Here is a 22471-nt window from a genome sequence, read left to right as displayed (position 1 = left end):
CATGGAAACGTGAAAGGATGGAAGGATGAAAATTGTGGACACAGGACATAAAGGTTGGGGTTGACACAGGACATAAAGGCAGGTATTGAAAGGGAATACATAGAAAGGAAGAAGGAAAGGACAGACAGATAGACATTACAGAATTTCATGAGTAATTTCTGACATTTTATCATTCACTGATAAGGCTGCTGTGTTTTTTGGCTTCCTGTAACACACGTACAAGTGGAAGGATGAGAAGAGTAGACAGAGGACATAAAGGTAGGAGTTGAAATGGAATACATAGAAAGGAAGAGAGATGGACAGAAATATTCCAGAATTTCATGAGTGATTTCTGACTTTTTACCATTCACTGATAAGGCTGCAGTGGTTTTTTGGCTTCCCACTACACATGTGTAGTCTCCAGCATCCTTTGTCTCCAGGTCATGGATCAGTAGCTCAGCCAACGTGCCCTCTTGTCTCATCCTGTACTTGTTACTTGGCCTGAGAACAGTGTGCCCTTTCCTCCACTCCACGGGGGCCTCTCTGCTCAGCCGGCAGTGCAGGGTGGCTGTCCCACCTTCCAGAGCCTCCAGACTCTTAAGCTCTTCTTCAATGAGTGCAGAGATGGCTGAGGAATGAAGCATTCTCATTTTACTTTAGGGGCATCATTAACAACTATTACCTCTTTATGGGACCCTAAAGGCCAAACAATATTCTCTTGGCACAGCTAATGGACTTTGACTTACCTGCACTTCCAGGACTCTACTTGCACTTACTTGCCATGAGTTTGTAGGGAATTAAAACCAAAACAATTATTTTTCAATAATTAGAACATCAAAGTAGTTATTCCCCTGCTGCCCAAATGCTGTTGGTCACAGACGTGAAAAAAATTGTTCAGCAAGTAAAGAAAAGAAATGCATATCTCCTAACAAAACATATCCATCATCTTCTTACCTCGCAGTTTAGAACTCAGGTAAGTGTCTACGTCCTGAGCAGAAAGCAGAACAGTTATTTCAGAGGTGAGGAAAGACATATTTATATCAGGTCAGGGTTAATTGATTGATACGTTTTAGTATGAAGTTATTGTCCTAGAACACAGGTAACCTAATGGACACAACCAGAGCTGCCTTTCCTTTGGACTGATCCCTTTTTTTTTCTGAGCACCCATTGGAAATGCGCAGGACCATGGCAAGAACAGTAAACAAATGGTCACAAGCAGGTGTCTCATTCCTACCATGGATTTTGACTTGGGCTGTGGTCTGCTGGTCTCCAGTGTCACAGGTGTATCTTCCCGCATCTTCTGGCTCTGCATTATGAATCACCAGCTCTGCCATTGTCCCCTTCTGCTTCATTTCATATTTGGCACTTGCCTGGAGTGTGGCTTCTCCCTTCTTCCACACCACAGTGGCATCTGCTTTTGTGAGTTGACAGCGCAGAGAGACAGATTTCCCCTCTTCTGTTTCCGTGTTCTCCAAGGTTTGTTTGAAAAGGACTGGCACTGCTATGATACAGAAACAGGGATCAGGACAAGCTCCCACTGTACAACAGGCATCCCATAGTAGTTCATAGTCATAAATCATACAATCATAGAATGGTTTGGGTTGGAAGGGACCATTAGGATCATCCAGTTCCAACCCCCTGCTACAGGCAGGGACACCTCCCACTAGACCAGGTTGCTCACAGCCCCATCCAGACTGGCCTTGAATGCTTCCAAGGAGGGGGCATCCACAACCTCACTGGGCAACCTGTTCCAGTGTCTCACAACCCTAGTAGTAAAGAATCTCTTCCTAATATCTAGCCTAAATCTACCCTCTTCCAGTTTAAAACCATTTCGTTTTGCTGACCGTATCTGAGAGCCTTTAGAGAAGATGTCTAGGAAGTTTGAGGGAATCTAAATATCAACCAGTTTGCCACCTGCAGTTTGCCAGGGATTAGACTTGACTGCATGGTGCTCCTTTCTGCTCTTCCACATTAAATGTTCACATTCTGCCTGTGCTCCCATGTTCTTGATCTATAACTCCGGTTTTACAACCATGTATAACAGCAAACCAATCAGCACACAGAGCACAGGAAACAAATCTGCACTAATTTTCTGCTCAGCGGGAAGAGACAGATTTAAGATCCCAGATGCAAGACATGAAATCACATGAAAAATACATACAGCTACTTCCAAGTATGCTACATTGCCATTACATTGTCATCATGAGATTGTAGATGGTTGCTGTGTAGAGAGATGCAATAAGAAAGTGCTGCAGTATACCCAACATTGCTTACCATGTACTTTCACCTGAGCAGTGGTCTTCAGTTCCCCAGCAGTACAGGTGTAGTCCCCAGCATCTATCGATGTCACATCCCGAATGATGAGCTCTGCCACAGTACCATGCTGCTTAAACTCATATTTCTCACTGGCATACAGAACAGTGCCTCCCTTCATCCACTTCACCGGGGTATCGGGTTTGCTGAGCTCACAAGTCAGTTTGATTTGTTTTCCTTCTTTAGCTTCTTGGTTTTGAAGCTCTTGCTTGAAGAGAACTGGCATTTCTGAAAAGGAACATTGCACATAGTCAAGTTTGCAGATCCCTGTTTCCTTTTTGTTTCATTATTTTTAATTGTTACTATTCAGATAGAAAACCTCAGGAATGGAAATGCACTCTGCAACAGCAAAAAGTATCTGAGATCATATGCTTTTTTTTCCTTTTAATCACAATTTGCACTATTAAAAGGCAATTGCTGTTATTAACGACAGCAGCAGATGCTTCCAATACTATTAATGGCACCAACTGCGTGCAACTGGTCTCAGTACTTGGAGCAATGGCAAAACTTAAGCCTTAAGATCTTTAGCAGAGTCATTACGCTCAGCTATTTGAATTTTTCTCTCCTTTCCTCTCAGCAGTAAACATCAAAATGGTTTAATGTAATGCCAGGGCACAGATCTAGAGAAGTGCCCTACTTCATCTTCCCTTGGCCTTCTGAGGAAACAACCAAATTCAAGGAGCAACACACAGAGTATGCAAAGCAACCAAAGCCGGTTCCACAGGTGCAACTTAGATGTGTCTTGGTGACATCAGGTTTGGTAGACACTGAACTGGATCGCAGATCTGTGGTTAGAGCCTGGCAAATGCTACAATCAATGTTGAACCTCACTGAGGTCACCCGTCACGTAACACAGAGGACACAAAGAAATGACAGAGCACCTTTTCTCAAGACCAGCAGCGTTAATTTTTTGCCATAAGAAACCACAACAGATTTTTATCAGACACGAATGTAGACTTAAAAACAGCACCAAAGAAACGTAAAACACAGAAGGGTCCATATGGATGTTCTTGTGCAGGCTCTGTCACAGCCTGGGATTCAGGACTTGAAGGTGAACTGCAGTGGAGATAGCACTTATTGGGGAAAAGGAGAAGGAATAGAAATGTCTAACAACGTGTTTTCCTTTCAGATAATTTAAAACATAAATCATATACAACAACCTTGCAACAACAAAACCAATCCCTTTCCTCCTGGCTGGTGCTGTCTACTAACTCAAGCTGATGAACGTGCAGTTCAGGCAATGATCCATGATGCATTTGTCCTGTGTCTATTGAAATACTGCACCTTATTCTTCTGTTCCCCTTTCATCTCTAGTCTGTGGACACCCACACTAACACAGACTCTGATTTTTTAATGCTGTTGTTGAATTCTACCATTCTACTGTGACCCTGACAGATAAAGAAATGTTAGAACAATATAATATACTGTGGGCATATCTGTGACTTGATTCCTCTCATCTGAATCCATGTGTTTAAATCCTACACCTATTCACACCCTGCTCTGTGAAAGGAGGAATGGGGAAGGCGCATAACACTCATTGGCAGTTGGATAACACTCTTCATGAATGCTTTTTTGCTTTAGCTAGCAGAAAAATTCTTCATCATGAGTGAGATTCAGGTCCTACTGGAGTCAACTCAGGTCTTTGTAGAATCAAAGAATGGTTTAGCTTGGAAGGGGCAATTACAGCCCATCCAGCTCCAACCCCCTTGCTTTAAGCAGAGTTGCCAGCCACCAGATCAGGCTGCCCAGGGCCTCATCCAACGTGGCCTTCAGCACCTTGTCTTTGTGTGTATTGGGTATTGGAAAAGTACTGCGGTGCTATGGAAAGTTATAGCAATTTGGATATCCTCATTACATTAAGTTCTTCTTTATCCTTGCATTGCAGACCTCAGCCTTGATGTGGTTTCTTGGTGCTCGGCAAATACTGTGAGCAGCTTCCCTCCCTCTTCATGCTCAGAGGTTCAGGTTGACTCTTCCAACGAGTCAAAGACTTCTTGTTCTTGCTGGCTTCTCTTAGGGGAAGGTTTATAGTGTGAGCAGTATGTGACTCTGGTTTTGGCCCAGCTCAGTCCCAATGTTTACCTCACATGCTTTCCTAACGTGCTCAGGGAAGTACACTAAAATCTCTTATATCTAAGAAGAAAACATTTGTTTCAGCTCAAACACAACCCTTCAATTATTGACTTCTCCCTGACCACGTTCTTTGGAATAAGTGCTTTTGGATGCAGTACTCCTAATAAATTCAGATGCCTCAAGCAATTCCTTTGACAAATGTGGGTGTATGAGCTCCCTTCCTTGGACAGGGATAGCACTGGAAAGAGTTTCAGAAGGCAATTCATCCTTTCTCTGCATTACCTTTTAGGCTGGGTGGACCTGAAGCATGAGTCTTATGGGGAGCAGCGGAGGGAACTTGGGTGAGGGAACAGGAGGAGGCTCAGGGGAGACCTCATCACTCTGTACTGTTCCCTGAAAGGAGGTTGTAGTGAGGTGGGAGTTGGCCTCTTTTCTCACGTAACAGTAATAGGACAAGGGGAATGGCTTCAAGTTGTGCCTGGGCAGGTTCAGGTTGGGTATTAGGAAAAATCCTTCTCCTACAGAGTGGTCAGGTGCTGGAATGGGCTGCCCAGGGAGGCAGTGGAATCGCTATCCCTGGATAGGATATGTTCAAGGACAGTGGGGAGATGTGACACTAAGGGGACAATATCAGTGGTAGGTGGACAGTTGGACTAGATGATCTTAGAGGTCTTTTCCAACCTTAATGATTCTTTGATCTTCTGCAGAGATTGCCACCATTTTCTCCTGACAGCTCTAGATAAAATGAAGGATTTCCCTGTCTCACGTTGCCACCTCTCTGGATGCTATCCTGAGTGATTTAACTAGAACCTTTCCTGCTCTGAGCTGCAAAGACATGAGGTTCCTTTTCGATACAGTTTCACAATTACATCACTTCTATGCATTGTTCTGAATGTTGTGATGGTTGACAAAGCAGAACCCAAACCATTACTCCAAATGTTCTTACCCTTGACAGTAATAACAGCACTACTTTTAGCTGCTCCAGCCTCACACTCATATCTGCCACTGTCTCTTTCTTCTGCCCCATATATGACCAGCTTGGCTTCAAATCCCGAACGACTGATGTTATACTTAGAAGAATTCCTAAGGCTCTTCCCGTCTTTGCACCACTTTACAGGGCTGTCTGACTTGGAGGTTTCACAGTGAAGAATCACATCCTTTCCCTCAGTGACTTCAGTATCAACCAGCTCCTTTGTGAAGATGCAGGGCTTTTCTAGAATCACATAAAAACGGTCTGAGATTTTCACAAGAGGTGCAGATGTTCAAATCACAAGTAATCTGTGAGGCTTATATCCAAGATCATTTGCATTAAAACCACAGGTTAGCAAGGAATAATTTGGATTACAAAGCCCTTGGGAAGGCATTAATCATGCCATAAAATCTGGTATAGTGAACACCTAATGGCATCTGGGACAAACTGGAAATAAAATGCCATATAACAAAATCTCTCACATCTCATTGAACTTAAGCAAGACAGAGGCACAACTTTCCTAAACACTTCTCCATGCGTGCTTCTCAGTTTGGGCCTTCCAATGCAATGTAGAAGGCTAATTCTAGATCAAGCAAGGTACAGCTCTGATTTCTCAGACAGACATATAGAGCAGAGCTTACTTCATCATATGATTCTACGAATATCAGCACAAGGCCATCTAAAAAGCAGGTGGATATCCTAGACTGGTCATGTAGGGTATCTCTATCATTAATGGAAGACAACAGACACCTGCAAGGGCAGGGTATTCATTTCCAACACATGTTTTTAGGACAGAGGTGTTGAAATGCTCTCTGGAAGCGTTTCATCTCTCTTTACAGCTCCTAGAAGCAGCCTAAGCTAGATACTAAAAGCTAAATTGACCAAGATAGGTATTACAACTCCCAGCTTCTGGCTTTAATACATTAAAAACCCAATTAACCGGAAAATCAAAAACTGTTCTCCTCCACAATACAGCACCACTTCTTGGGGTCACCAAAAGGTGTCAACCCTTTGCAAATAAGATCTTTCATTTCTCTTCAAGAATATCAATTTGCAATTCTGTAGGAAGGCAAAAATTGTCAACCGGGGCAAAGTTCTTGACTTTTGAGAAAAAAAATATATATATATCCTTGCAAGAAATGGGATGATTCTGAAAAGAATAAGAATATGACACAGAGACAGTGTGTTACACATCTCTGGGTAATAAGAAGGATCGATATTTCCACTAAGAAAACAACACTTCTCTAAACTTACGCTCTTAGGTTGTCTGGCATTTGTCTTATTCCTTCCCTATAAAAGTAGAACAGCATTGTAATTTTTGCCTAGTTTAACTTTTCAGGAGAAAATATTGTCAACCATGAACAGTAGAGAACATGTAACATTACCCTTCAAACAATGAAAATTAAATTGAAGACATATTTGTTGCTTCTTTTTTTCTATGAGATAATGAATTTATTTTCACTTACCATTGCAGTGGTGCCCTAAGAGCTTAGCTGAAGGAAAACTGGACACAATATTCAATGTATCATTGCTATAGCATAATATTCCCATCTAAGGTCCAATAAACGTATTGTCAGTTCTCCAATATTGCAAGGTGTTCGTTTCCCAGATATGTTATATAGGTAATAATACATTCAAAAATATAGAGATATACAAATGATGGGGCCAAGTTTATTGCGCTTTTCCCCACCTATCCACATTTTTCCATAGTTATTTCTATGCAGTCTCCTGCCGTTTTTATGCTTAAATTACCTTTAACAACCAAACTGGCAGATGTTTTCTTATCACCAGCTTCAAATGTAATGACCCCCGAGTCCTTCAGAGAGAGTTTTTTCAAGGTTAGCAGGTGATATCCGCCAGGCTGAGACTGGATGTCATTAAGTTCATTGGTATGGAGTGGGGTTTTATCCAAAAACCACTGCACTTTGCTATACTCTACAGGAGAGATTCTGCATTTGAACATGGCAGACTCCCCTTCTAACACAGTGACATCTTCCAGGTCTTCTGTTATTAGCACTTTCTGGCCTGAAACGAACACAGATACATCAATTACTGGAATCTTCCATTCCCAACATGAAAACCATTATGGAAAGATTTTCCACGTATTTCAAGAAAGAAATACACTCATGATACAGAAGACTGAAACACAATTCCCCTGTTACTAAACACACACAACAAAACCTATTCACAAAAAGATAATGCATACAAGACACACACCAATATAGGATGAAGACACCTTTGGTGTACCAGAACACATGTAGCAGGACAAGTAGCCAGCACAAGGCAAATCCAATGTTACGAACTTTCCCCCAATGAAACTACCTGGAATGCAGCATCAGGGAATTTTTGCCTAGACTTTTGGAGGACTATTTTTGACTCAGAAAGGTCAGAAATAGAAACTTCACACTCATTTTTGGGTCACCAGCCTCACCGTACATCAGCATTCTTGGTTTTTAAATGATACATGAAGTTCTCAAAGTACAAATGCTCCAATCAATGAATTGCTCTACATGACAGGTTCCATACTGCTATATTTTTGTCCATGTCCTGTGCGGTGTACACATTGTGAGTCTGAGGCAAAAATGAATGAATGTGCTACTCATGTGCTGAGAAATTGATCTGCATATGCGTAGATGGCAGCACAAAAACAGCCACCCAGCGGCACTGCTCTAGTTGGTACAGTTCTTTCCCTTTCCATGCAGCTTGCTCTGTGTATGGCCTGTGAACTGCTATTCAGGCCAGACAGCTGCAGCCCCAAAGATATGCCATAAATGTACAAACTCTACCAGGATAATGTCTTGGTAGTGGAGAAACAGGATGTGCAGTCATATGGCTCTCACACATACCTTGTACAACCAGCTTGGCTCTGGACTGGGCATCACCAATGTCACAGCTGTACACGTCACTGTCACTTTTCTCCAGATTTTTTATGGTCAGCTGCAGGTCTCGTCCCTTCTGTGCCATCTCGTATTTCCTGCCAGGCCTGAGCTCAGCTATGCCTTTTCTCCATATCACGGAGGATGCGGCTTTCTCGCTCTGGCATGTAAAAACTGCAGTTCCACTTTCTTCGATTTTCAGATCTGAAAGTTCCTTGATAAAGTAGTTAGGTTTTTCTGGAAGGAAAAAAAGAAGGATGAGGGTGTAGGACAAAGGGATTTGTTATCCCAACAAAGAGGTTGTCCTGAATCCCCTTTGACCTCACTTCTAGAACATCATATAGCGATGCAAAGAGACTAAGAAGACCACAGAGTCCACCCGTTTACATAGGCTTGATAATTGCAGAAGATATCTGGGAAGTTTAATACTATTATAAACATGCTGGTGGGATCTCATCTGGTAAACTGCGTATAGTTTTGATTACACATATTTAATACTGACTAATTCAGATTGCCATCTTTTCTTGGCTCACTAAGTAACACCCAAGATCATAGAATGATCACTGAATCATAGAACGGCCTGGGTTGAAAAGGACCTCAAAGATCATCTAGTTTCAAACCCCCTGCCAAGGGGTCACCAACAACCAGATCAGGCTGCCCAGATCCACATCATTGTGGAGAATCATTCAGTTTCCAGATTATTTTAAGTAAAAGACTTTTATCCATAATATTTTCTGAAAACTAATAATTGACCCCGCTCAAGGAAACAGAAGAGGAAAAACATCACCCACAGGCTGCAGATATTTACCTCGACTTCTCTACATGCCACCCCCAGTGTGATTTTCAACTCACCTTGCACAGTGACCCTGGCTTGTGTTTTAGAGTCCTCTGTCTCACAGGTGTACTCCCCGCTGTCCTTGGTGGTAGAGTCATGGATGATCAGAACGGCCCTCGTTCCCTCCTGCTGCAAGTCGTACTTCTGGCTTTTTCTGATTGCTTTGCCATCCTTGTACCACCTGATGTTCACATCGGGTTTCGACAGCTCGCAGCTCAGGCTGATGTCCTGCCCTGCTGCTGCTGTCTTATCCTCCAGCTGTTTTGTAACCTCAGTAGGTTTTTCTGAAAGAAAACATGCTTTATGAGTAATGTACACTTAGGGGTAGGATGTCTCTCTCTAAATACATGCATCTACATGCTGGAGATAGAGAGGCGCTTGAAATGGAGGCCATCCTACAGCCAGCAGTAATCTGCAAAGTACAGACAATGGAATTCAAGGTACCATTTATTTTGTCTTCAATCTATCCAATTGCGGATGATGAACCATCTCTGAAAACTGCCTCTTTCTTCTCTCCACTGATCACACTGGGAGCCTTGGATGATGCTCTCAGATGCACATGTTCTAGATAGGAATCTTTTGTACAGCTAGATGATGTGAAGGCCATCCCTTCAGCTTATACTTAGAGGATATTTGCTCCCACAGTTCCCTGAACAGATTGTTCCTGATTTACTGTTAATGGAACAAGCTGTAGTGAGATGCCCATTTCCAACTCTACCCCAATGTCTTGGGTAGTTCTCACGTTTGTGTAAAATGTTTCCTCCTTTCACTTATTTTTAAGAGAAATTCTCAGTGCTTCAAAGTTCAAGTAGAAGGTTGCGATTCACTTTAACCATATTGTGAGTTAGCTCTCATGACCATCTTATCAGAAGACAGTTGAAGGAATCAGACCCCAGAATCTCTCTGATCTCATTACCTTTCACAGACAGAGAGGCTTTGGAGGTTAGACCACGGGCAGTGAAAACGACTTCCCCAGCATCAGTAGGAATCACACTTTTGATACTGAGAGTATATTTCCGACCCACGTTAGAAGCTTTAAATCGCCCACCACTTTCCACTCTGCTTCCATTCAGTGTCCAATTGAACTCATCAATGCTTTCATGGGACAGAATGCATTCAAAAGTACAATCTTCTCCCTCATGGATTTCAGTGTTTTTCAGCCGTTTGGTAATGCCAATGTTCAGCTCTGGAAGATAAGAGATCGGTTAGTATGAGGTTTATATGGAGAAAAGGCATTTGTGACTGATGTGAGCAGCAGTACTGGTGTTTTAACTCAGGATTTGCAGAACATGGCTGCGTTCCTGACTGATGTACCCAACTTGCAAAGAATTCCTAAGGCATTCTCCACTCAGAATTACCAGAAAGCTACAGAAAAACATGTGAAACTCTTGGCTTTGCTCTGGAAGAACTACAAGGAGAGCAGCTCAGTCTGTGGAGCAGAATGAAGATTCAATGAGCTACAGAGGGAAAAACCTAACAGAGAGGACAACTCTAGGATGCTGCGTGAGAAAAAGGATTTTGCCTATGACAAGAAATTAAATGTTTCTATTAGCTAATTTGTTACTATCCTACCCTTGCTGGTGTTCAAACCATTTGTCCATTTTAGGGATGTTTAGAAAGGAAACATTTCCAGGACATTCTTGACACGTTTGGTGATTTTCATGGCAAAATGAGATACATTTACATCAAAAGCAATGGGAATTGTCCAGACATCACTGTGCTAAATTGCAGTAATGCAGTTCTATTATAGGAACCATTAAGGCTCATGGGGGAATAGGTGTAAGACATAGTGACCAAACTGAAAGTGCTTTCAGCACCCCTTTACTTTCCACAGTACTTACCCTGAACGCCGACCTTTGACTTGGCAACATCGGTGCCAATATCACAGGTATATAAACCCGCATCTGACTTCTCGAGGTCATGGATAAGGAGACACAGGGTCTTCCCAGACTGTACCAGTTCATACTTGTTGCCAGAAGTGAGCACAACACCGTCCTTTTTCCAAACCGGTTTGACCTTCTCTTTAGAGACTTCACATTCCAATTTAATCACACCCCGCTCCTCACCAAAAACATCGTCCAAGGACTTCATGAAGACAGCGGGCTTCTCTGCAGTTAAACAGGCAAAACAGGACAATGGGATACATAAGTTGAGACATTTCCAGTTGCTTTCAGATTTTTAAAGAGGGATAAATAAATCTTTACCAGTACTGACAACACCAGTATAGAACCTAAAGCGGTTTCATGTCTGACAACTGAATGAGCTTTATGGAATTCTGAACTGATCAGTAGGAGAATACAGGGAACAGGAGAGACAGCCTGCATTGCCATGGGTGGGACTGATATCATATGAAGTAATTGGGATGCTGCTCTCCTAAAGCTAGAGAGCTGGCATTGCCCTCTCATGGAACAGAGCTCATACAGCAGGCTACAGCGTTAAGAGGAACACTGCTGCTGAACACTTTTGATTTTCCTGTTTTATCGACTCCTTTTATCGATCTTCTATTTCACACATAAGGTGAAAAAAACATCCACCAAACATAAAAGAAAGGAGGAAGAGGAAATCCTTCAAACTCTGAGCGCATAGAGCAAAAGAGCTTAATTGCTGGGGAGACCAGATTAGAATCACAGTATCCTTAGAATTGGAAGAGACCTTTAAAGGCCATCTAGCCCAGCTCCCCTGCAATAAACAGGTACATCAATAGCTAGATCAGGTTGCTCACAGCCTGGTCATTAGTTGTACCAGAGGCAAAACACACACTGAGTGATCTCTCCCTGCAGTCATAAATCCTTGGAGACAACAGCATTTACTGTGCATATTACTGAAGCAGTAAAAGAAACTGCTCTTGTAACTCTTCTTATGTTAAGTAAAATGATGACAAAGAGCAATGGAATGCTTTGGCAGGACACCAAAACCATCCTCCTTCGTTGATATCTGCCGCAATGGCACCTTCCACTGGAAGAAAGCCCCTGATGACTTGTCACCACAGAGAGGTGAGGTTTAGAAGAAGGATTGCTGCACAATATAATGAATTATAGCTCCTTAGCACCTCTTACATCCAGGAGGGGTGTGATCAGACCCACCTATCACCTTCAGGCGCGCGCTTTCTGACACCTTGTCTGACTTCATTGTCACCGTGCCAGCATCCTCAGGCTTAACCTGCTTCATTGTCAGTGTGTAGCAATTGCCAACGTTCTTGATGTCATTGTAATTGTTGGTGTAAAGGAGGGTGCCATTCAGGAACCATTCCACATCCTCGTCATCATGGGACAGCTCGCAGGAGAAGACAGCAGAGCTCTCTTCTTCAATTTCCACATCCTGCAGGTGTTTTGTTACTTCTACATTGCGGGCTGTGGGGAAACAAGGTGCACTGTTACCACTGTTACTATAAATCATACTGGGATGAGGTAGAATGGTTGGATTAGATCATCTTCATGGCCTTGTCCAACCTCAGTTATTCTACTAATCTGTGACCATTATGAATGAACAAACAACAGATAAGAGCTGACACAGTGGTCAGTGGAAATGAAAACCGCAGACATGCACCTACAGTCAAAGACCTGTTGCAGTTCAGTCCACACACACACAAAAATCCCAACATTTTAACCTAGGACTATTAAAGACTTTCAAAGGATTTGGTTCACTGGACAAAATGGAAAATAATATGTCTCAAGAAAAGAAAGACAAATTCAAATCCATGTAACCCCATCACCTCACCCAGTAACTGCCCTTGTGTGTGCATAACCCACCTGAGTGTGAATGTTTGATTTCAGTACGCTGTAACTTCTGCACAGTGCACAATATAAACAGCTCAGTGAAGATTATACATTTACAAAGTTAGCAGGAGAGAACTGCAGAAATCAACCTCAAGAAGAGAAATCTGAGGTGAAATAGGACACGTAAGAAGCCACCCTCCCTGCTCATACCTTCAACTGTCAGCGTGGCCTCAGTCTCTGCAATTCCTGCCTTGCATTTGTACACACCAGCATCATCGGGCTTCAGCTTCAGAATCTTGAGCTCTGCTGAATGCTTATCCCTCTTGATCTTGTACTTCTCAGAGGGCTCGATGGGTGTGTGGCCCTTGAACCATTTCACGACCTTCGGAGAAGGCCTGAAGTCACAGGACAGGATGACAGAATGACGTTCCAAAGCTGTCTTGTCCTCCAACTTCCTGGTGATTTGTATGTGGTAATCTGCAAAGCAAGGGTGGAAGAGAAGAAAGGATGAGGACAATTGGAAGAAGAGGAAAGTCTCTTGCGTGTATTCCATTCCAATTAATTTCATGTTCGCAAAGGCTCTGTGAAGCTCTTTGAAGATAAAACAAATGATTGTCTATAGGGAATGCTATTGACTACATTTCTATAAAATAATACTGTATTTTGTCTACCAAATGTAAGGTCCAGCTCTCGTTCTGTGCTTATTGAATTGCTCCCAGTTGAGGATTTTATTATTCAAATAAGAGCGAGTTGAAGATATAACAAGTACTTCAGGATGTGAATGGAGACTCTTACTCTGGGGACAACAGCAGATAAAAAGCCTGGAAGCTTTGTTTCAGATGAAATCAATGACAAACTGCATCAAATTTATGTGCTACCAAACTTAAACTCATCTAGTTCAGAAATATAATGAATTTCACCTGATTTGACTTCTTTGGTACAGCCAAGGACAAAACCTCAGCTCTGTAGATCTGAATAGTAAGCACATCACAGCTATTCAAACAGATCTCTTACTGAGATGCAGCTGCCTCTTTTAGTGTCCAACGACTTTTAACTGGAAATGGAGCAGACCCTCCAGACACACACACAGTATTTCAAAGACCCCAGGGAAGGAAGAATTTACATTTATTAATTCTTCATCTTCGTGATGTAAACCAAGCCAGGATATGTTACCTCTGACAAGCAGATTTGCTGTGGATTTTGATTTGCCAATTGAGAACTGAATGGTGCCTGTCATATCAGTGGTGGTTTTCAGTATGGTCAGCCGGTGGATGGTGCCTTCTTGCTGCATAATAAAGTTTCTGCCAGCCTGTAAGACTTCCCCACGTAGATACCACTTGGGAGGTTTCACAGAAGGAATGGATATCTCGCACTCAAATTTGGCTTCTTCAGGCTCAGTCACATCCTCATCACACAGCTCCTTTACTATATTAATGGATTGCTCTTTCAAAAGGATGGAACAAGAGAAAGCAGAGATTTAGAAGGAATAAAAAAAAAACCCTTATATTATCACCCTACTCACTCATGCCAGCATTACTGCACATGAACACTACACCTATCAGCTCAAAATGCCTTAAAACATCATTAAAAAATAATATAATAAAAAAGAATGTTGTTGTTAAGAAGTCAGACGATAAGACTTTGACAACCTGAAGAGAGCCCTGATCTTCTGATTCCCAGTCCAATATCCAAAGCAAACCATGACCTTCCCATCCCAATATCAACCTTCTGGCATTATGAAATGGGATAGAGGTTCAATGAAACACAGATATTGATAATTACTTTGGTTAAATACAGCAACTTAGCTCTGAACAAAAAGTTTTCTCCTAGTAAAGGTCTCTGTAGCTCAAATTTAATGACTCTACTTAGGAGAAATTCATTTTCCAGGTTGTTCTTGCCCTTACAATTGTAACAGGAAGAATATCAATGGACTTTGGGAAAACAAAAAATAATCATTTAATTTGCATTGTGTTTTCAAAGTAAGTGACAACGGCTTTTGTATAAGTCCATCTGCATCCCCCTGCCTTTATTTTATTTTATTGTTATTATTACTATTTTTACCTTCAACAAAGAAATGAGCACTGCTTTTATCATCAAAGGCATCACAAGTGTATGTATCCTCATCTTCATAATCCGCATCGTTGATGATGAGTTTCCGATACACGCCATCGCTCACAATTTCATATTTGTCACTGGGATGAATTTCAACATCCTTTTTGTACCACTTGACTTCAGCATTGGCACGAGACACCTGGCACTCCAGGAATCCCCGATGCTTTTCAAGCGCAATCTTATCTCGCAGAGGCTTCACAATTCTCACAGGCAGTTCTAAGAAGGGGAAAACAAACAAACAAACAAACATATATATGTGTATATATATAATAATAATCAGCACAGTTTCTGAGAGAGAGGCCAATTAAACTCGGTAGCGATAGTTCTTCTATGGATGGTTACTTGGATGGTGATGCTCTGTTAAGCACTTGTTCTAACGCACAGCAAATAAAGAGCTAATTAAAAGAAGACCTGTTATCCCTATTTTACCACTTGGATGGCCAAATTTCAGAGGCAAAGAGTAATTTACTCAGCACTGTACAGCAGTGCAGTGGCCAAGCTGGGGAATGAACTCTTGAGTAGCGTACTAACTCAAATGTCTCCCTTTTCTTTATCACACTTAACATTATATATATAGCTTATCGTTATATATATTAAAAATACCCTGTGCTCTTTTCAAACAGCAAGAGAAAAAGAAGAAAAAGCCAAGATATGTTTTTTTATCCTTCAACGTCCAAGCACAAATCTGAAGTCTAAAGGTAGAAAATCAACCTCCTGAGAAAATAAACTGTTTTACTTAGAAAAAGTAAATCCCAAAAGACAAGGTAGATATTTTCATGGACAAAAAGGTCGCTAGGTAGGAGTTTTTATTTCTGTGAAAGGTTCTGCTGTTGTTTAACTTCCTTGACATTAAAGCAAAGGATGTTAGCTGGTTTATAACATGAGATAATTTAAGCAAAGTTGTCATCAAAAGCATAATTACCTTTAACTGTAAGATGGGCACGAGATTCTGCTTTTTCTGCTACAAATTTGATTTCTGCTGCATCCTTGACTTGGACACGTGTGTAAGTCAGCGAGTAGGTCTTTCCTGAAGCAGAGAACCATAGAGTCACTAAGGTTGGAAAAGACCACTAAGGTCATCTGGTCCAACCACCAACCCATCCCTACCAAACTGCGTTCTTGAGAGCAGACACACAACGACACTTTGCTTCCTTGAGCAAACAGCTCTGAGGCACATTGCCAGGCAGAACATCATCCATCTGGTATCACAGCACCACTGCCTGTTCTCATGTCAATGAAACTACCCATTCCCCCACATCCACATCCCCACCGAAGTGTAATCTAAACACGGCTTCTACAAGGACTGACCGAATGCAGCCGCCGTCATCTTCCAAGTACCTGAGATGGAAGGATCACACTCGCTGTCAGACAAAACTCTTTTGAGAAGTGAACTGACTGTCCTGTTCACCCCCACTTTGGAAATAATTGCACTGATTTACTACCCACTTCTGGCAGCAAGGGATGGTGGGACAGCATCACACTTCCCACACTAAGGTTCCCACTATGTCATTTGTTCCACCCTAACCTCAATCCCAAAACAAATGGGAAACTCCCTTCTGAACCTTCTTCATTTCAGATGTCCTTTCTGCTTGATCTCCAACCCACCCCCCCACTCAGGAGAAAGATCCCCCTCTTACACCCTACCATCTTGCCGCATTCTGATGTTGTCATCAGCCTTCAGCTTGTTGTCATCTTTGTACCACTGGGTCTGAACCTCATCGTGTGAAATCTCACAGACAAAAGATGCACTCTCATATTCATTCACTTCCACATCTTCCAGTGGTTTAACAATCTTGATATCTCGAGCTGTGAAACAGTAGAGATATATCTGTCAAGGTATTTCCAGAACTGAGTGCAGCATCTTTTCCTTACACATATTTGCATAGAAAATAAATAGAATTACGTTTTATTCTAAACCATCATCTGTTCACAAGTCATTTCTCTCTTCAACACAGTAAATTCATTATTGGCCTTGAACTTAAAGATAGACATACTATCTACAATGGAGCTCCCTGCAAACAGATTTCATGGAAGCCAGAATTTCATTTATTCTAAAATCTTTTAAGCAAAATTAAGAGTAGAAAAACAATAGAATGGAATGAATCCTTAAGATCATTTAGGTCCAACCCCCCTGCTATAGGCAGGGACACCTCCCTCCAGACCAACTCTTCTCCTCAGGGTCAAGGCTTCTCTCAAACCACTCTCCTCCAAGCCTGTGCCTGTGCTTGGGATTGCCCTGACCCAGGTGCAGGACCTTGTACTTGGCCACACTGAAGTTCATAAGGCTGCCAAGGGCCCACCTCTCCAGCCTGTCCAGGTCCCTCTGGGTAGCATCCTTTCCCTCTAGCACATCAACAGCACCGCTCAGCTTGGTGTCACCTACAAACTTGCTGAGGGTGCACCTGATCCCACTGTCCATGTTGCCTACAAAGATGTTAAATAACACTGGTCCCAGAACCACTCTCCACCTGGACACTAAGCTATTGACTGCAACTCTCTGAGTGTGACCATCCAGCCAGTTCCCTATCCTGCAAGTGGTCCATCCATCAAAACCATCTTTCTCCAATTCGGTGACCAGGATGTCATGCAGGACAGGATCAAATGCTCTGCACAAGTCCAAGTAGATGACGTCAGTTGCTCTCCCACTGATGCTGTTACTCCATCATGAAAGGCCACCAAGTTTGTCAGGCATGGCTTGACCTGGATGAAGCCATATTGGTTACCACCAATCACCTCATCTTTATTTTCCAAACTATGCCAAGGAGAACTATTCAGAACTCTACAATCTCTTGTGTCACTACAAACTTGTCTGAACCACAGGTTTCTCTGCATGCTCACCAGTCTTTCCTTAGCTTGTGTGCCCAGAACATATGGAGAATGTCAGCCACAAATCTTACCTAGGGGATATCTTTGCTTCAAAATCCCTTGAACATCACACAATCCCTTTTAACTCTCCAGGTCTGCACTTATTTATGTCAGAACCAGACTATATTTCTGTGCTACTATTTCCCTTTCCTTCTGAAAGGCCTGGATACAACTTGGATTAACCTCAAGAGCAGAGTTCCTGCATAAAATAGGCAGTACTGAAACAGCAACCCAACCCGGTTGCAGACTGAGAGAGAAAATGAGAGTTCACCAAAGTAATGGGACAGAACAGATGTTCATGAAGAGACTGCTAACACTGAACCCAAGTGGCCACATGAGGACAGCATCTAGTAGGAAATCAGAAAAAAGCATCCTTTCAGACATCCCTTTGGAAGGTGGCATCCACCAGGGCACAGCAGACCCGCGTGTTCAGTAACCAGTCTGATGCTCCAGAGCCCGGTGATGAGCTACAAACTGGGGTTTAACCAGTGCAGTACGAGGAGGGAAAATCTGTCTTGAGCATAAAGAAGAGAGGCAGACAGATATCATGGCATTTTCTTTATCATTTACTACACTGGTAAAAAGTATGGCAGGTCTTGAAATTGTACCCAGGGACTGTCCAGTTTGTAATCAGGTAAAGTCCTTTGGCAGTGGCAGAAGCTGAACCAAACCATGGGCATGCCAGACACTGAATCCCTGATCTGTGCCGGTCTGTCCAGTATTTGCTCATTTGCTGATCTAGAAATACTATTTAAATTCCAGAAAATGTCAATCACTTCTAGTAGATGGAAAACACAATTAGAGCTTCTTCCAGAAAGACTCCTCTAAGGCTAGAACAAGTACACAACAGTTCTGCCAGTATTTTTCTCACTAAAAGAGTATCCAAAATGACTAACCAAGAAATGCCCAAACTGCCCATGAGGCATTTCTTGCTCTGGTGCAAAATACCACAATAGGATTCATTTGCTCTTTCAGTTAAACATACCATGAACCTTTAGGGTAGCTGACGTCTTGTCTTCAGCTGCTTGGCACGTGTATGTTCCCTGATCTTCATATTCACACTTGTGAATAACGAGACTTCTCTTATTTCCCTGGGAAGTAATGCCCACTTTTTTACTTTGACGGAGCTCCTTCCCATCCTAGGAGGGAAAACATCAAGTCAGATCTCCATCAGTCCTTCCATCTCTGCACTGAGCAAAGGGAGCCTTCAGATCTACGCTTAATTCACCCACTTCCCTAGAATTAATGGAACTGTGCTTACTGGAACATATGCTGAAACTTAAGCACAGTGCAGTGTTTTCAACATGTAGGAATGGCTACAGAACACGCATAAATTCTGGATGACCTATGACATCTTAAAGCACCTTGGAGGACAGTTAACAAGCCCATTTGGACACCAACTTGATTAAATGATGTTATCCCCAAGTAAGGGAAGGAACAGCTGAGCACCAAAGAGGTACACAAAGTGCCAGAGCAAATTCTCACACTGTCAGGTGCAAAGAAAACTGAGATTTCACCCTAAAACCCAGTTCACAACAAGGCTACAAATCCTGGGCGAGAATTTCTATGTTAGAGTTGAAGCACAAGACTGAACTACCAACAATATTTTGCGCAGCAAGACCTCAGGAGTTCACAATAAACCCAAAACAAACTTCAGTTTCAACCTGATAAATGAACTCCGGACATAATAACAAAGAGTGCTGATCTGGGCAAGTAAAAGAGCATAAAGAGAGCAGTGCAAAAGCTATAAAGCAAAAGCTCAGACTCACATCCCTTGGAAGTGAAATTAAAGGCTCTCATTCATTTCCAGAGAAGTCAGAAATGAAAATACCATTACATGCCATACCTTGAACCACTTGACGTCCACGTTGGGCCTGGACAGCTCACACTCAAATGTGACCTTGTCCTTCTGAGTGACGCTAATGTCTGCCAATGGTTTGCTGATTTTCACAGGCAATTCTGAGGAGGAAAAAAAAAGGATGTGCACTTAGTTGGGAATGAGGTCTCTAGGAGCATCTGGCATAAGGAATAATGAAAGGCAGTGCCTACTTTCCATGCTTACTATAACTTGCAATTAACAACAAAAAACCTCTTGTTTTGAGCACATTATCATTACTTGTGCTAGGGACAAAGATGTTACAACAATCCTCTTGATATTTGAGGGATACTCTGGTGGCAATGGCCCAGTGCGTAACATTCTTTGCAGCTGGAAGGAAAGCTGGTTCTGCTGTTAATCTGGGACAGGAGCAGATAAGCACACCCTGCACCAACCAATACCTGTCACAGTGAGCCTCCCTGATGAATTAATGCCTTCTGCTTTAAAGGAAATGAGTCCTGCATCTTCAAGGGTCACAGAAGAAAGAGTCAATGAATGTTTCTTCCCCTGGACGCCCATCGTGATATTTGGTGCAGGCTTCAGCCGCACGCCGTCCTTCTGCCAAGTCCCTTCCACATCCTCATGGGACACCTCCACCAAAAAGGTGACAGTTCCCTTCTCAGGGACTTCAAGGGGCTGCAGACCTTTCACCAGCTTGATCTGCCGCACTGAAAGACAACGGAGAGAGGTTGGAGATCTCACACCAGCAGCTGAGAAATAGAATCATAGAAGGAATCATAGAAAGGTTTAGGTTGGAAGGGAACTTTGAGATCGTCCAGTTCCAACCCCCCTGCTGTAGGCAGGGACGCGTCCCTCTAGACCAGATTGCACAAAGCCTCATCCAGCCTGGCCTTGAATGCTTGAATAGCATCAGGACTTACAAAACAAGTTACTTCCCTCTTCCTCTTCCAGGTACAGTATCTGCAAATTAAGCAACAACCTTTGCAAAGAAGAAAACTTGTTCATAACCAGGTCCATGTGTGCTCTTAAATGGATCCTTCCAGATGGAAAAAACATTTCAAGTGGCCTCCTAGATTTTACTCCTCTTTGTACTGCACACAAGACTGAAAAAAAAAAATTACTTTTGCAGAATTCTTCTTGTCATAAGGCAACAGACATTTGGGGAAGTGTATCACAAAAAGGACCAATTTACCCATGACCTTTTATTTGTCTTACTCAAGCATCTCCTCCTGACCATAACTGACAATAAGATATTCAGCCAGACTACAAGTTTGAGCAGCTCAGTTGTTTCTAGGATCTCCTGGAATCCTAAGCTTGGAACTTGTCTTTTGACTAAGTGTCTTTTATAGTGCAGTAAAGCAACAGGTTTTCACATGGCTATTCCTCAGTTACCTTGCTCTGAAAGCATTCTCAAACCATGCGGTATCAGTCCAGGGAGAAGGGAAGGAGAGGGGAATGAAAAGGGGAAGCCCACGGTCCTCTAAAATCAGGCTTCTTAGCCTAAAGCTCAACAGCAAATAACAGTCCACTTCCCCACATTGCCAGACTCCCAGCATTTAAAGAACATCAGCTGACCTCATTATGAGCTCTTACATAGCCAAAGAAAATAATATATTCAAATATTCTTTTGAGTGACAAGAAATATGGAGCATAACTTCAGCCTACTGCTGTTAAACTCTCACTTCTACCATAAACCAGGGTAAGAGCTCAATGCTGTTTTAGATGGAGGACTTGTATATTAAATAACTCATAACTACGGCTTGGTTGATCACAAGAATTCCCTACTACAATTAGCTAAATTCCAGTTCGGATTATGCTTCACCTTGGATCACTTAGAGCTTCAGCCACTTAATGGAACTAACTCAGTTTGTCTACAGAGAAGATATTTTCTACAGCCACAATAAGCTGTGATTGCAACTGGATGTTGGGAGAGCACAAATCCCACAGTTATCATGTACCAACATCCTCTCCTTCCATTGGAACAGGAAGTTTTTAAACCAGACTCATGCAAGCTTGCATGACACACCTCGTGCAAAACTGTTGGCAGCTATCAGGACAGCCAATTGCTTCCTGAATAGACACCGTTCCATCAGCTTTGCTTTTTTGCCTTGCTATAACAACAGCCAGTGTCTGAAAACTCACACAACTGAAGCAACCACACTGATATATCGCAGTCACTGGAGGTGCTCAAGAGCCATGGGTATGTGGCACTGGGGGATGTGGTTAGTAGGCACGGCAGGGATGGGCTGGGGTTGGACTCGGGATCTCAGTGGTCTTTTCCAGCCTGAATGATTTGATGATCTTGCTGGAAGGAAACTGACACATCCAGAGTTTGAAAACAATGCCTTGGGGTGCAACTTGTAAGAGGGAACGAAGCAGCAAACTGCCCAGCACTGAGCTGCATTCTTCCAACACGTGGTATCAATGAACTGCTGTATTTCCCTATCTTCTCTGGAGCCATTCATCCAACCTAAGTGAAACAGAAAGCCTGAATCTAGATATAAATCAGGGTCGTAGCCACCTGTGGTTCCTTATATATTCAGAAAGACACTCCAGAGGGTAATTCAGTGTCTCTGGAAATAAAAGCAGTCTCTGAAGGGCTTTGTATTTTCCAATCTCTGTTGGTCGCAGAAGGATCTGAAGTGATGCACGTGGCCAGCACTGACAATCAGCTGGAGGTTAATATCTGCGGGTTGTTTGGTTTGTTTGCTTGCCTGTTTTATTTCCTACAACCATTCCGTTTGGAGAAAAGATGAGCAACTGCCAATAGAAGTGATAAGTGCACATTTTGGGGCACAGAAGCAGAATTTAGTGACAACTGTCAGCCCGGAATATGTTGATGATGAAGTTGTCCTAACAGTGCATGCCAGTGATTTGACAAACCCTGCTCTGTGT

At 42.5% G+C, this 22471-nt stretch overlaps 1 protein-coding gene across 1 annotated transcript in view; it reads right to left on the bottom strand.

Annotated features, from left to right (window-relative positions):
* OBSCN (obscurin, cytoskeletal calmodulin and titin-interacting RhoGEF) overlaps nucleotides 1–22471 on the bottom strand; it is a 167003-nt gene that overhangs the window by 95911 nt on the left and 48621 nt on the right. The window contains exons 21-38 of the mRNA XM_072328332.1: nucleotides 20017–20283; nucleotides 19586–19698; nucleotides 18725–18878; nucleotides 16519–16680; nucleotides 15797–15901; nucleotides 14824–15090; nucleotides 13936–14205; nucleotides 12973–13239; nucleotides 12130–12396; nucleotides 10888–11154; nucleotides 9963–10232; nucleotides 9064–9330; nucleotides 8182–8448; nucleotides 7088–7360; nucleotides 5312–5578; nucleotides 2254–2520; nucleotides 1214–1480; nucleotides 344–607 (exon numbers count right to left, since the gene is read on the bottom strand). Of these exons, the coding sequence (XP_072184433.1) occupies nucleotides 344–607; nucleotides 1214–1480; nucleotides 2254–2520; nucleotides 5312–5578; nucleotides 7088–7360; nucleotides 8182–8448; nucleotides 9064–9330; nucleotides 9963–10232; nucleotides 10888–11154; nucleotides 12130–12396; nucleotides 12973–13239; nucleotides 13936–14205; nucleotides 14824–15090; nucleotides 15797–15901; nucleotides 16519–16680; nucleotides 18725–18878; nucleotides 19586–19698; nucleotides 20017–20283 (4281 nt within the window). The remainder of the gene's footprint in view (nucleotides 1–343; nucleotides 608–1213; nucleotides 1481–2253; nucleotides 2521–5311; nucleotides 5579–7087; nucleotides 7361–8181; nucleotides 8449–9063; nucleotides 9331–9962; nucleotides 10233–10887; nucleotides 11155–12129; nucleotides 12397–12972; nucleotides 13240–13935; nucleotides 14206–14823; nucleotides 15091–15796; nucleotides 15902–16518; nucleotides 16681–18724; nucleotides 18879–19585; nucleotides 19699–20016; nucleotides 20284–22471) is intronic.

The sequence above is a fragment of the Excalfactoria chinensis genome, chromosome 2 (assembly GCF_039878825.1).
Source record: "Excalfactoria chinensis isolate bCotChi1 chromosome 2, bCotChi1.hap2, whole genome shotgun sequence".
NCBI classification, from domain to species: domain Eukaryota; kingdom Metazoa; phylum Chordata; class Aves; order Galliformes; family Phasianidae; genus Excalfactoria; species Excalfactoria chinensis.
The sequence above is the reverse complement of the archived record's forward strand: the minus strand, read 5'-3'. Positions and strand labels throughout refer to the sequence as shown.